The 15,277-nt window shown below is 39.9% G+C and overlaps 1 protein-coding gene across 1 annotated transcript in view; it reads right to left on the bottom strand.

Annotated features, from left to right (window-relative positions):
* Window positions 1-15,277, bottom strand: part of REXO2 (RNA exonuclease 2) — a 121,792-nt gene that overhangs the window by 84,489 nt on the left and 22,026 nt on the right. Inside the window, exon 3 of the mRNA XM_053691576.1 lies at window positions 13,556-13,633. Within this exon, the coding sequence (XP_053547551.1) occupies window positions 13,556-13,633 (78 nt within the window). The remainder of the gene's footprint in view (window positions 1-13,555; window positions 13,634-15,277) is intronic.

Raw genomic sequence — 15,277 nt, 5'->3', positions numbered from 1 at the left:
AGAAACTCATCTATACACTCATTTCAGAGAAATACATAAGAATAACTTAAAAGACTTTAAATTCTGGGGTATAAAGAAATTGAAACAAGAGTGGAGAGGGGGAAACTTTGAAAAACTATTAAGAAAAGAGGCAGAATTAATTTACAACATGCAGACTTTATATCCATCAGGACTAAATTCTGAACTGGACCTTTCCCCATTTCTTACCTCATAATGATGAAAACAAATAGAACTAGTAAGATTCAATATTTCAACAAGACCATAAAAACCATCTAAAAAACATGGGAATTAAATTACTCTTTATAAAAAACTTGATTCAAAATTTATTACCTATCTTACTATCTCAAATTCTATAATGAAATCGTTAGTTTCTAAATAATAAAAAATTCAGAAATAAGTCACTAAAAATTATTTATAATTTAACAACATTATACCAAATATATAAGGACAAATCTAGTAAAAGAACTATGTAAAGAATAAAAGCTAGAATTATATAAAATAATGAAAACTATATATACAACACACTAATTAATACGATGACAAAAAATTGATGGTTATATATTCTAACAAAAGAATGGGAAAAATATATCATAAAAATTTGATAATTATATGAAATAACAAACATCCATTTTGAAATAATCTGCGTTTAGGCTTGGATATATAGAAAATCCATTAGAAATTGATAAACAATATATTAATATATGATATAAGTCGACTAGAAACATTGATGTATATAATAGAAGATTTTAATAATCCACCTTATAAATCGAATAAAATAACAAAAAATTTATATACCATCTGAAAAAGATAGATACAAATGAAAAATCCACCTTATAAATTGAACAAATGTATCTATACTATTTGCAAAAGATAGATACAATTCGATAGTCCACCTTAAATCCTCAGTAAAAGCCATTTAAACAGATCACCAATAGAAAAAGGAAGAAACATCAACCAATCAGAAAGAGAAGAGGGCTCTTTAAAAACACCGGGCTTCAGAACACAAACCATCCGTCTTGATAAAGCCAACCAGCGAAACGCGTAGACGCAACCATTACAGCTCACATATACCCTGCAGGATCTCAATCACAATTTGAGTACAGGGGAAGAAGAAAAGAAACAAACGGCCGTTTGTACACTAAGTATCGGAGGAACCGCCAAACACGCCGGAGCGTGTAGCGGAAGTATTCACCTGACTCGAAAGCCTGCTGCCAAATACTGACAGCCAGAGATATTTTGAACAGAAGGTGCTGAACCATCAGAGCCACACAGACTAAAATAGGCTCCAAAGAACCAAGCTTACAGGCTAGTCTTGTATCGTACAAGATTGGAGAGAGAAAAGGCATAAACATCTTCCTGGTAAGATAAACAAACAAACCGCCAGACACAGCAGGTGTCAGAAGACCCGGTAAGCTCATTAGAAACACTTGTTACAAATTGCATAAAAAAGACTGAAGTGTTACAAGGTTACCCCTCTAAGAAATAGCGGAAATTTATTGGACTACAAATATATTTTTATACTGGAAAAAGAATTTTAAACATCAAAGCAATTTTTATGAACATTTTATTTCTGACAATTAGTCAAGAAAATATCTTTTTAAAGACACTACATTTTCAGATGCAAATATAAGGTGGATTAAGGTGGTTACATAGCCATTGTTTAACTAGAGTGTTGCAATAATCTAGACGTAAAGGTTAAGATGCAGAGAAACCCAAAAATATAAAGTTTAAAAGGGAGACGTCCCTTACTTTAATATATTAGCACTACTTCATCCTACCCTAGACTGATTATACTGTTTATATTATTGTTTTTTATGATTTTTTGATTTATATATGTTTTTAGATTGTCCACCAGCAATAAATATTGTGCAAATTTTAAATCTCCATATTGTCTTTAAAGCTTTTTTAGCGCTCCCAAACTTCAATAATTGACTTTTGTTTGGTTTATACTAAAAATTGGTAATCATAGGGAAGATTACCTGTGAGGGAGCTTAAGGATAATAACTTGGCGCTTACCTTAAATTAACCCACGCAACTTAAAGGACTTGTTCTGAGGGAGAGCATGGCCTTTTCCCCCGGTGATTTCTGAAACAATCTCTTTAAATTCAGGCCCGAAGAGGGTCTTTACTTTGAAAGGGATGTTCAAAAGCTTGGATTTAGGGGGCGGAGCCAGCATCTGAAGAAACTAGACGTGTGTGTGAGGAGCTCCTGAATTTTTTATGATATAGATGGTGTTTAAGTACATTTAAAATAAATCTTTATTAAAGAAAAGCTGTACACATGTAGCTCAGTTCTGTTTGGAGTGAGTTTATGGAGGGATGACATAACTGGACTTCATGAATCGTTGGTGAGATAATCTACATCGCACAGTGGCCATCTCTTTAATGGGGCCTTGAGGCGCATCCCTATCCTATGTCTCGAGTTCTAAGCTGCACTGTGCCTGTTAAACCTGCCCTAAGTATGGAGAATCCGGCTGAAATCCTCCGACTGTTAACGGACCACTTTGAAAGGAATTTCCTGAACAGGATCGAAAAGATACTAGTCGCACCGCAACGGATCGCTACTCCAACATGTGACGCAATGTCTCCCACGAGGGAGTCAGTCACGGAAGAAGAAGTAGAGGAAGCCATACATCAGCATGATCTGCTGCTCCCTTCTTTGCAACCACCACAACCCGCATGTGAACCTGAGCCAAGGGAAGAAGCTAGCATGAGGCGAACGTCACAGTGGATCTCATCTAAGGCCCCTATAGTAGCTGCGCAGCAAGGGAGATCGAGCTTGCTTGACGGCAGAGGTGAGACAGAGTCCCTATGGCATGTGAAGCGGGGACACAGTGGCGGAGTGGCAGCGCTTATGAGAGCCGACAACTTGGATCACGCAGCTGATCCCTTGAGTCCGACACCTGCATTTGACTTGCTATCTGATAAGTATGACCGGCTGTCTCCCTGTGGTGTGCCCCAGCCCCAGAGACTTGACCTGAATTACTGCTACCCTCCTGCATATAAGAGACCCAAACAGGGTGTTGGTTGAGCCTAGGGTATGAGACTGTATGGCCGCGCTGTGACCAGCTGCTTACTGTTCAAATCTGCCTGTCAGTACTCTAGTATCATTATCCACACTTTACAGGATGATACATTATGAAGACTTGAATTGGTCTGATGGGGGTACTTACAGTATGTGCCTCAGCTAGTACACTATTAATCTTGTATGTAAATTTTGAATTTTAATTTTATCCATGTATGGGTTCCCCCAGAAGTCTAAATATTCATGTATATTTCCGTGGTCCCCTTAAATAGTCTTGATTCACTAAGTTATGACTCTTTGACCACTAAGAGGTTACTTATAGTTTGGGCTCTTTAGGAGCAGCTCTTACCCTAATGCAATATAACAATGAGAGCAACTGTTTTGGAAATGCTGTCTTAGACTTTATCTAGGTGACCATGTATTTCACTTAAGAGTAGGAGGGGGAGTTCCTCACATAGAATCTATTTTAGAGACCTTTTAAACTGAAAATATTTCTTCTGAGAAGGGTCACTGAAGTCTGGATTCGCTGAGCACTTGTTAGTGAATTAAACTAGTTTATTTTAGCACACAAACTGACAACCACTGAACCCAGTACCCTTAGAGCCTCTATTATGAGTCTTTCTGTAAATTGTTAGCTCTAGATCCGCCCCCCCTCTCCCCCCCTCTTTCCCTTTCTCCCCCCCTCTTTCCCTTTCTCCCCCCCCTCTTTCCCTTTCTCCCCCCCCCCTCTTTCCCTCTCTCCCCCCCCCCTCCTCTTTCCCTCTCTCCCCCTCCTCTTTCCCTCTCTCCCCCCCCCTCCTATTTCCCTCTCTCCCCCCCCCTCTTTCCCTTTCTCCCACCCCCTCTTTCCCTCTCTCCCCCCCTCCCCCCCTCCTCTCTCCCTCTCTCCCCCTCCTTTTTCCCCTATCTCCCCTCTTTGTTTTTCCCTAACTTCCCCCCTTCTTCCCTTTCCCTCCCCTCTCCTCCCCCCTACTATCTCCCTTTCCCCCCCCCCTCCTACCTCCCCCAGTCCCTCTTTTTCTCTCCCTCTTTTAAGCATGTGGTAAGGGATAATCATTGTATCCTCCACATCTCCTTCTGGCAGAGTTGGGTAGTCTCTGCCCTGTCCGTAGACCCCCTGTTTTATTGTGTCATGGTATGACTGTAAAAAGGGCTCTTCGGAATTTTACCTTGATTGTTATTATGTGTTCAATACCTATAGAATATTTATCATTCTCATCTTAGCATAAGTGTTATCCCACCTGTGTATCTAATTCATATGATGGAACTGCTGACATGATGTTAAGGGGTCAGAAATCTTCTATTTCTTACTAGATTACATGCCCCTTTGGATCCTACAACTTCTAGATGTCCACTTTCATTGACCTCATGGCAGATGTTTAATGTGATTGGTTACCTGCTTATACCTATTGATGTTTAAGTGTAAATGTGAAGCAGTACCTATAGCTTACTTCCCGGACGCAGTGTTGGGTACATATATATATATGTATACTGTTATTCTTACTTTTCCATCGCCTTCAATTGTGTTACAGGTTGCCTGGACCTACCCATGGTCCTAGCTGACATATGAAGGAGACTATAAAGTGTAGGTCTTGATTGGGCCTGCACTATCCAAAAGCCCTCTGAGCAGTACTTTCACTTTAATGAGGTCCAAAAGTGGCCTCGGCTAACATTGGGGGAAAAGAGGGCGATTAGAGGTTTGCTCTTTCATTTTTGATATATCCATGTCTGTGGGCTTTCTATGAATGTCATGATGATGGCTTTACTCCTAATATGATCTTAAGCACTTGTTTATGCCTATGATATCTGCTCTGTTATATATTATGCAACGTGTTTGTCTGAGCAAACTGTTTTTTTTTTGTTTTGATGTTGTTATTCCCTCAATAAAAAACACATTTAAAAAAAAAAAAAAAAAAAAAAGCTTGGATTTTGACGACACATCGGCAGACCAGGACTTTAGCCATAGCGCCCTGCGCGCCAAAATGGCGAAACCTGAATTTTTTGCCGCTAACTTAGCTATTTGGAAAGCGGCGTCAGTGATAAAAGAATTAGCTAGCTTTAGAGCCTTAATTCTATCCATAATTTCCTCATATGAGGTCTCCATCTGGAGCGAGTCTTCCAGCGCCTCAAACCAGAAAGCAGCTGCAGTAGTTACAGGAATAATGCAGGCAATAGGCTGGAGAAGAAAACCTTGTTGAACAAAAAATTTTCTTAAGTAAACCCTCTAACTTCTTATCCATAGGGTCTTTAAAAGCACAACTGTCTTCAATTGGTATGGTTGTGCGTTTAGCAAGTGAAGAAACAGCCCCCTCCACCTTAGGGACCGTCTGCCACGAGTCCCGCACAGGGTCAGGTATGGGGAACATTTTCTTAAAAACAGGAGGGGGAACAAAGGGAACACCTGGTCTATCCCACTCCCTAGTAACGATATCTGCAATCCTCTAAGGCAGTGGTTCTCAACCAAAGTGACCTCAAGGCCCGGTAAATTTTAGCTAGACATGTCCAGGGCCCGGTAGTTTTATATATATATATATATATATATAAAGTGAGCAGCAGCGGCGGACTGATCAGCCAAGCAAATAGGACCTGGGCCGAGGGACCAGCAAGTAGGGGGGCCCACAAATGGCATCTCCATGGATCCTGGTGCATTCCTTAAGCTGGAGTTTTCAGTTGCCCTATCAGTAACTAAGCAAAAAAAGTGTGGGTTTAGAGGGGCCCTGGCGAGGGTCTGTCGCTGTGAGGGCCATGGAGTGTGGGGTCTGGCCCTGGAGGTTGGGTACCCTCTAACTTCTTATCCATAGGGTCTTTAAAAGCACAACTGTCTTCAATTGGTATGGTTGTGCGTTTAGCAAGTGAAGAAACAGCCCCCTCCACCTTAGGGACCGTCTGCCACGAGTCCCGCACAGGGTCAGGTATGGGGAACATTTTCTTAAAAACAGGAGGGGGAACAAAGGGAACACCTGGTCTATCCCACTCCCTAGTAACGATATCTGCAATCCTAAGGGACCGGAAACGTATCCGTGTAAACAGGGACCTCTAGGTACTTGTCCATTTTACACAATTTCTCTGGGATCACCAAAGGGTCGCAGTCATCCAGAGTAGCTAATACCTCCCTAAGCAAAACGCGGAGGTGTTCTAGTTTAAATTTAAAAGCCAATGTATCTGAATCTGTCTGAGGAGGAACCCTTCCTGAATCAGAGACTTCTCCCTCAGACATCAAATCCCTCGCTCCCACTTCAGAGCGTTGTGAGGGTATATCGGATACGGCTACCAAAGTGTCAGAATGCTCATAATCTGTTCTTAAAACGGAGCTATCACGCTTTGCAGGTAACACGGGCAGTTTAGATAAGAAGGCTGTAAGAGAATTATCCATGACTGCCGCTAAGTCTTGTAATGTAAAAGGGTTAGATGCTCTAGAGGTACTAGGCGTCGCTTGCGCGGGCGTAACTGGTTGTGACACTTGGGGAGAGGCAGAAGGGGTACCCTTGTTACCTTCAGTCTGAGAATCATCTTGGGCCACATTCTTAAGTGCAACAATATGATCTTTAAAGTGTATAGACATATCAGTACAAGTGGGACACATTCTGAGAGGGGGTTCCACCATGGCTTCTAAACACATTGAACAAGGATTTTCCTTAGTGTCAGACATGTTTAACAGACTAGTAGTATAAACAAGCAGGCTTGGAAATCACTTTAATCAAATAAAAAACACAATTTGAAAAAACGTTACTGTGCCTTTAAGAGATAAAAAGAGCACACAATTTTACAAAACAGTGAAAAATGCAGCAATCCTCTTGAAACAGTATGTACCTAAAGCCTTAATAAGATTGCACCACAAGTTGCAAAATGATTAACCCCTTATTGCCCAAACTGGAGCAGCCTAAAGCCAACACCCGGTTAAAATTAGTACAGCACCTTGCCACAGCCTTGCTGTGGCCCTACCTGCCCTTAGGGATCAGATTTGGGGGAATATAGCTTCTATAAGGCCCTCAAACAGCAGCAGGACCCTCCATGTGAAGCAGCATGAACTTCTCTGCAATTCTAACTGCGCATCTGAGGCGCAAAATTAGGCTCCTCCCACTCTATTCCGGAGCTGTGAGGCCTAGGAAATCACTTCTAAGTGAATAAAAATAGCCATGTGGGTAATAACCCCAGAAAGAACCCAAAAGGGCTTTCAAAGTGTCTTGCAAACGATATTTTCCTTAGCTAAACAATCGATTGCCCTGAATAAGTGTCAACCAGCATAATTAGCCCTATTATGTAAGCATTCAATTCCTTACTAAGTCTGTGAACATAGCTTACCCACCCCTCATGGGGATATTGTCAGTCTCTTCTAGCATTATCTCAGTCTTGTCTAGAAATAAATGGCTGAACACACCTCATTGCAGTCAAGCCTGCAAACTGTTCCCCCCAACTGAAGTTTTCTGGTACTCCTCAGTCCTGTGTGGGAACAGCAGTGGATTTTAGTTACAACATGCTAAAATCATTTTCCTCTCAGCAGAAATCTCCATCACTTTTCTGCTAGAGAGTAACTAGTACAAACCGGTACCATTTAAAATAAACTTTTGATTGAAGATAATAAAAACTACAATTCTAACACCACATTCACTTTACCCTCCCGTAGAGAGACCCTAGTGCTTAGAGCCGGCAAAGAGAATGACTGGGGGGTGGAGCTAGAGGGGGAGCTATATGGACAGCTCTGTTGTGTGCTCTCTTTGCCACTTCCTGTAGGGAAGGAGAATATCCCACAAGTAAAGGATGAATCCGTGGACTGGATACACCTTGCAAGAGAAATTCGTATTTTTATACCCTTTATGAACACTTTTTTAAAGGGACTATTAAAATGTTTTTCTTTCATGTAATTGGCAAGAGTCCATGAGCTAGGGACGTATGGGATATACAATCCTACCAGGAGGGGCAAAGTTTCCCAAACCTCAAAATGCCTATAAATACACCCCTCACCACACCCACAATTCAGTTTTAAAACTTTGCCTCCAATGGAGGTGGTGAAGTAGGTTTGTGCTATGATTTCTACGTTGATATGCGCTTCTCAGCATTTTGAAGCCCGATTCCTCTCAGAGTACAGTGAATGTCAGAGGGATGTGAAGGGAGTATCACCTATTGAATGCAATGGTTTTCCTCGCGGGAGCTCTATTTCATAGGTTCTCTGTTATCGGTCAGAGATTTATCTCCTACCTCCCTTATTCAGATCAACGATATACTCTCATATTCCATTACCTCTACTGATAACTGTTTCAGTACTGGTTTGTCTTTTGGTAAGTATGTTTTCATTACTTAAGACACTCTCAGCTATGGTTTGGCACTTTATGCATTAATATAAAGTTCTAAAAATATGTATTGTACTTATATTTGCCATGAATCAGGTTTATGCATATTTCCTTTAGCAGACAATCAGTTTCATATTTGGGAAAAAACATTTAGGAAAATATTTTTATTACCTGGTGTATAGTCTTTTTTTCAATTGACTGCTTTTTTCATTAAATTTTGCGGGCAAAATTAGGCTCGCAAGGGCGCAAAATGCCAAAGTTTATTGCATCATTCTTGGCGCGAGAATTTTTTGCTGTTAGCATTTTTTTTCCCATTCCTGAAACTGCCATATAAGGAAATTGATCATTTTGCTTTATATGTTGTTTTTTCTCTTACATTTGCAAAATGTCTCAATCTGATCCTGTCTCAGAAACCACTGTTGGAAACCCTGCTCCTGAGTTCTACCAAAGCTAAGTGCATCTGTAGTAAATTTGTGGAGATGTAATAGTTGTCATGATGAGCTTTTACATGCAGAGAATGTATCCATCAGTAATAGTACAATGCCTGTTGTTCCTTCAACATCTAATGTACATAATATACCTGTGAATATAAAAGATTTTATTGCTGATGCAATTCAGAAGGCTTTGTCTGCTATCCCGCCTTCTAATAAACTGATGAGGATCTGATTCAGAAGATCCTTCCTCAGATATTGACAATGACAAATCTACTTATTTATTTAAAATGGAGTATATTCGTTCCTTGTTAAAAGAGGTGTTGATTACATTGGATATTGAGGAAACTAGTCCTCTTGATATTAAAACTAGTAAACGTTTAAATTCTGTTTATAAACCTCCTGTGATTACTCCATTGGTTTTTCCAGTTCCTGATGCTATTTCTAATATGATTTCTAAGGAATGGAATAGGCCTGGTACTTTTATTCCTTCAAGGTTTAAAAAAAATTGTATCCTTTGCCAGCAGTTAAGATTGGAATTTTGGGAAAAGATCCCCAAAGTTGATGGGGCTATTTCTACTCTTGCTAAACGTACTACTATTCCTATGGAAGATAGTACGTCTTTTAAAGACCCTTTAGATAGAAAACTTGAATCTTATCTAAGGAAAGCTTATTTATATTCTGGCTATCTTCTCAGGCCTGCCATTTATATGGCTGATGTTGCAGCTGCATCAACTTTTTGGTTGGAAAGTTTAGCGCAACAGGAAATGGATCCTGATTTGTCTAGCATTGTTCGCTTGCTTCAACATGCTAATCCTTTTATCTGTTATGCCATTTTTGATATTATCAAAATTGATGTTAAATCTATGTCTTTAGCTATTTTAGCTAGAAGAGCTTTGTGGCACAAATATTGGAATACTGACATGGTATCTAAGTCTAGATTACTCTCTCTTTCTTTCCAAGGTAATAAGTTATTTGGTTCTCAGTTGGATTCAACTATTTCAACTGTCACTGGGGGGAAGGGAGATTTTTTGCCTCAGGATAAGACCTAAAGGTAAATCTAAAGCTTCTAACCGTTTTCGTTCCTTTCAACAAAATAAGGAACAGAAACCTTATCCTTCCCCCAAATAATCTGGTTCCAATTGGAAAATTTCTTCAAGTTGGAGTAAATCAAAACCGTTTAAGAAACAAAAGCCAGCCCCCAAGTCTGCATGAAGGTGTGGCCCTCATTCCAGCTCAGCTGGTAGGGCGCAGATTAAGATTCTTCCAAAACATTTGGGCAGATTCTGTCCAAAATCAATGGATTCAGAGTATTGTCTCTCAAGGGTACTGAATAGGATTCAGAGTAAGACCTCCTGTGAGAAGTTTTTTTTCTCTCACGCATCCCAGCAAATCCAGTAAAGACTCAGGCTTTACTGAAGTGTGTTTCAGACTTGGAGCTTTCAGGGGTAATCATACCAGTTCCGTTTCAGGAACAGGGTCTGGGGTTTTATTAAAATCTATTCATTGTCCCAAAGTAAGAAAATTCATTCAGGCCAGTTCTGGATCTGAAAATTTTGAATCGTTATGTAAGAGTGCCAACTTTCAAAATGGTGACTATAAGGACTATTCTGCCTTTTGTTCAGCAAGGGCATTATATGTCCACAATAGACTTACAGGATGCATATCTTCATATTCCGATTCATCCAGACCACTATCAGTTTCTGAGATTCTCTTTTCTAGACAAGCATTACCAATTTGTCGCTCTTCCATTTGGCCTAGCAACCGCTTCAAGAATCTTTTCAAAAGACTCTTGGTGCCCTACTCTCTGTATTCAGAGAATGGGGTATTGCAGTGTTTCCGTATTTGGACGATACCTTGGTACTAGCTCAGTCTTTACATTCTGCAGAATCTCACACGAATCAACTAGTGTTGTTTCTTCAAAGACATGGACGAAGTTATTTGATTCCTCAGACAAGGGTCACCTTTTTAGGTTTCCAGATAGATTCAGTGTCCATGACTTTGTCTCTAACAGACAAGAGACGATTAAAATTGGTTTCAGCTTGTCAGAACCTTCAGTCTCAATCATTCCCTTAAGTAGCTATGTGCATGGAAGTTTTAGGTCACATGACTGCAGCATCGGACGCGATTCCTTTTGCGCGTTTTCATATGAGACCTCTCCAGCTTTGTATGCTGAACCAATGGTGCAGGGATTATACAAAGATATCACAATTAATATCCTTAAATCCCAATGTTCGACTCTCTCTGACTTGGTGGTTAGATCACCATCGTATAGTTCAAGGGGCCTCTTTTGTTCGTCCAACCTGGACTGTGATCACAACAGATGCAAGTCTTTCAGATTGGGGAGCTGTCTGGGGATCTCTGACAGAACAAGGGGTTTAGAAATCTCAAGGAGGCGAGGTTACCAATCAATATTTTAGAACTCTGTGCTATTTTCAGGGCTCTTCAGGTTTGGCCTCTGTTGAAGAGAGAACTGTTCATTTGTTTTCAGACAGACAATATCACAACTGTGGCATATGTCAATCATCAGGGTGGGACTCACAGTCTCCAAGCTATGAAATAAGTATTTTGGATACTTGCTTGGGCAGAATCCAGCACCTGTCTAATTTCTGCGGTTCATATCCCAGGTATAGACAATTGGGAAGCGGATTATCTCAGCCATCAGACTTTACATCCGGAGGAGTGGTCGCTCCATCTAGATGTGTTTTCTCAGATTGTTCAAATGTGGTGTCTTCCAGAAATAGATCTGATGGCTTTCCATCTAAACAAGAAACTACCCAGGTACCTGTCCAGGTCCAGGATCCTCAGGCAGAAGCGGTGGATGTGTTAACAGTTCCTTGGTGTTACCAACCTGCTTATATTTTCCCGCCTCTAGTTCTTCCAAGAGTGATCTCCAAAATCATCATGGAACAATCCAGCATGGAATCACAGGTTTTGGTATGTAGATCTTGTTCGGATATCCAGTTGCCAACCTTGGCCACTTCCATTAAGGCCAGACCTTCTGTCTCAAGGTCCGTTTTTCCATCAGGATCTCAAATCATTAAATTTGAAGGTATGGAAATTGAACGCCTAGTGCTTAGTCATAGAGGTTTCTCTGAGTCAGTGATTAATACTATGTTACAGGCTCGTAAATCTGTTTCTAGGAAGATTTATTATCAAGTTTGGAAGACATATTTCATGGTGTTCTTCTAAAAGAATGCCAGGAGAATTTTTGAGAATTCCTAGAATTTTAGTTTCTTCAGGATGGTTTGGATAAGGGTTTGTCTGCAAGTTCCTTGAAGGGACAAATCTCTGCTCTTTCTGTTTTATTTCACAGAAAGATTGCTAAGCTTCCTGATATCCACTGTTTTGTACAGGCTTTGGTTCATATCAAGCCTGTCATTAAATCAATCTCTCCTCCTTGGAGTCTTAATTTGGTTTTGAGGCTCCTCAGTTTAATATCCAAAGAATGCATAGGCTCAAACTACTTTCATGAAAAGTGTTGTTACTTTTGGCCATCTCTTCTGCTAGAAGAGTTTCCGAATTATTTGCCCTTTCTTGTGAATCTCCTTTTCTGATTTTCCATCAGGATAAGGCAGTTTTGCTGACTTCATTTAAATTTCTACCAAAGGTTGTGAATTCTAACAACATTAGTAGAGAAATTGTTGTCCCTTCTTTGTGTCCTAATTCTAAGAATTCTTTGGAGAGATCCTTACATTCTTTGGATGTGGTAAAAGCTTTGAAATATGTTGAAGCTACTAAAGATTTCAGGAAGACTTATAGTCTATTTGTTATCTTTTCTGGTTCTAGGAAAGGTCAGAAGGCTTCTACCATTTCCTTGGCATCTTGGTTAAAGCTTTCGATTCATCAGGCTTATTTGGAGTCAGGTCAGGCCCGCCTCAGAGAATTACAGCTCATTCTACTAGATCAGTCTCCACTTCATTTTAAGAATGAAGCTTCAGTTGATCAGATTTGCAAAGCAGCAACTTGGTCTTCTTTGCATACATTTACTAAATTCTACAGTTTGGATGTATTTGCTTCTTGGGAAGCAGTTTTTGGTAAAAAAAGTTTTTCAGGCAGCTGTTTCAGTTTGATTCCTCTGCTTATGTTTGAGTTTTTCTTTTCATTATGAGAAAAAAAAAATATATTTTGGGTTGTGGATTTATTTTTTTCAGTGGAAAATGGCTGTTATTATTTTATCCCTCCCTCTCTAGTGACTCTTCTGTGGAGTTCCACTTCTTGGGTATTACTATCCCATACGTCACTAGCTCATGGACTCTTGCCAATTAGATGAAAGAAGACATAATTTATGCAAGAACTTACCTGATAAATTAATTTTTCATATTGGCAAGAGTCCATGAGACCCACCCTTTCTATTTCCAAATTCCTTTGTTGATGCTTTTTACTCCTTTCTTTATCACCCCACTACTTGGCTATTCATTAAACTGAATTGTGGGTGTGGTGAGGGGTGTATTTATAGGCATTTTCAGGTTTGGGAAACTTTGCCCTTCCTGGTAGAATTGTATATCCCATATGTCACTAACTCATGGACTTTGCCAATATGAAAGAAATTAATTTATCAGGTAAGTTCTTACATAAATTAAGTTTTTCTTTACTGATGCTATTTAAGTGTCACTTTAGTTTCTAGATTAAATGGATTGCAACTTGAAATAGATTTACAAGCACACTGACACTCCCTTTAAAAGCTATATGATTAAACCAGTGTGGAATTATGTGACCTTTTAGAAGTCCTATATAAGCAGCATTAAATAAAGTTAATTAGTAATGTTCTGTAATATCTAATGCGGTTATCTAACTAATATACATTCTTACCTTCCCATGATGCTCCTTGCACCAATCAGACATGCCATCCAGTAACTCATCCGGTTGCTTAATTATCAAATTAGGCCCCTGACAATAAAAAAAGGGCTATTTAACCAAATGTGCAGACTATTTCAAAGAGGTGTTGGCTTTAAAGGGATATGAAACCCAACATTTTTCTTTCACAATTCAGATAGGGCATGCAATTTTAAACAACTTTCTAATTTATTTTAATTATGAAGAGCAGGGATCTAAGCTCTGGAGCATGCGCACGTTTGGAGCACTATACGGCAGCAGTTTTGCGAGAATATTATCCATTTGCAAGAGCACTAGATGGCAGCGCTATCTCCTGCCATGTAGTCCTCCAGACACCTACCTAAAAATTGATAATAAAAATGGAATTTTTTTTTTTTTAAATTGTATGCACTGTTTGAATCACAAAAACAAAATGTATGCTTACCTGATAAATTTATTTCCAGATATGGAGAGTTCACAACGTCATTCAATTGCTAGTGGGAATATCACTCCTGGTGAGCAGGAGGAGGCAAGGAGCACCACAGCAAAGCTGTTACGTGTCACTCCCCTACCCACAATCCCCAGTCATTTGACCGAATAGAAATGGAAAAGGAATAATACAAAAGGTGTAGAGGTGCCTGAGGTTTAGGCAAACATAACTGTCCTAATAAAGGGTGTGGTCGTCGACTCTCCGTATCCGGAAAGAAAGAAATTTATCAGGTAAGCATAAATGTTGTTTTCTTTCCTAAGATATGAAATCAATACCCAAGCTAGAGGACATAAACAGGGAGGGAGAACAAGACAGGCAGACCTAAACAGAAGGCACCACCGCTTGAAGAACCTTTCTCCCAAAAGAGGCCTCAGCCGAGGCAAAAAGTATCAAATTTGGAAAATTTGGAAAAAGTATGCAGAGAGGACCAAGTTGCAGCCTTGCAAATCTGTTCCACAGAAGCTTCATTTTTGAAAGCCCAAGAAGAGGAGACAGCCCTATTGGAATGAGCTGTAATTCTCTCAGGAGGCTGCTGTCTAGCAGTCTCATAATCAAAACGAATCATACTTCTCAACCAGAGGGAAAAAGAAGTAGAAGTAGCCTTCTGACCCTTACGCTTTCCTGAGAAACAAACAGGGCAGAAGACTGGAGAAAATCCTTAGTAGGTAGAATTTTAGAGCGCACACACAACATCCAAGTTGTGCAATAGGCGTTCTTTATGAGAAGAAGGATTGGGACAGAGAGAAGGAACAACAATTTCCTGATTAATATTTCTATCCGAAACCACTTTAGGAAGAAACTCCAATTTAGTATGAAAAACCATCTCATTCGCATTAGAGATAAGGTAAGGCGAATCACACTGCAAAGCTGAGAGTTCTGAAACTCTGCGAGCAGCAGAGAAAGCAATAAGAAACAAAACCTTCCAAGATAGCAACTTAATATCTATGGAATGCATTGGCTCAAACGGAGCCTGCTGCAAAACTTTAACAACAAGATTAAGGCTCCAAGGAGGAGCAACAGGTTTACACACAGGTCTGATTCTGACCAGGGCCTGACAAAAATATCGAACATCTGTCACATCCGCCAGACGCTTGTGTAACAAAATAGATAAAAATCTGACCTTTCATATAACTGACAACCCTTTCTCCAGACCTTCCGGGAGAAAAGACAAAATTCTAGGAATCCTGACCCTACTCCAAGAGTAGCCCTTAGATTCACACCAATAAAAG

The sequence above is a fragment of the Bombina bombina genome, chromosome 8, assembly GCF_027579735.1.
Source record: "Bombina bombina isolate aBomBom1 chromosome 8, aBomBom1.pri, whole genome shotgun sequence".
NCBI classification, from domain to species: domain Eukaryota; kingdom Metazoa; phylum Chordata; class Amphibia; order Anura; family Bombinatoridae; genus Bombina; species Bombina bombina.
The sequence above is the reverse complement of the archived record's forward strand: the minus strand, read 5'-3'. Positions and strand labels throughout refer to the sequence as shown.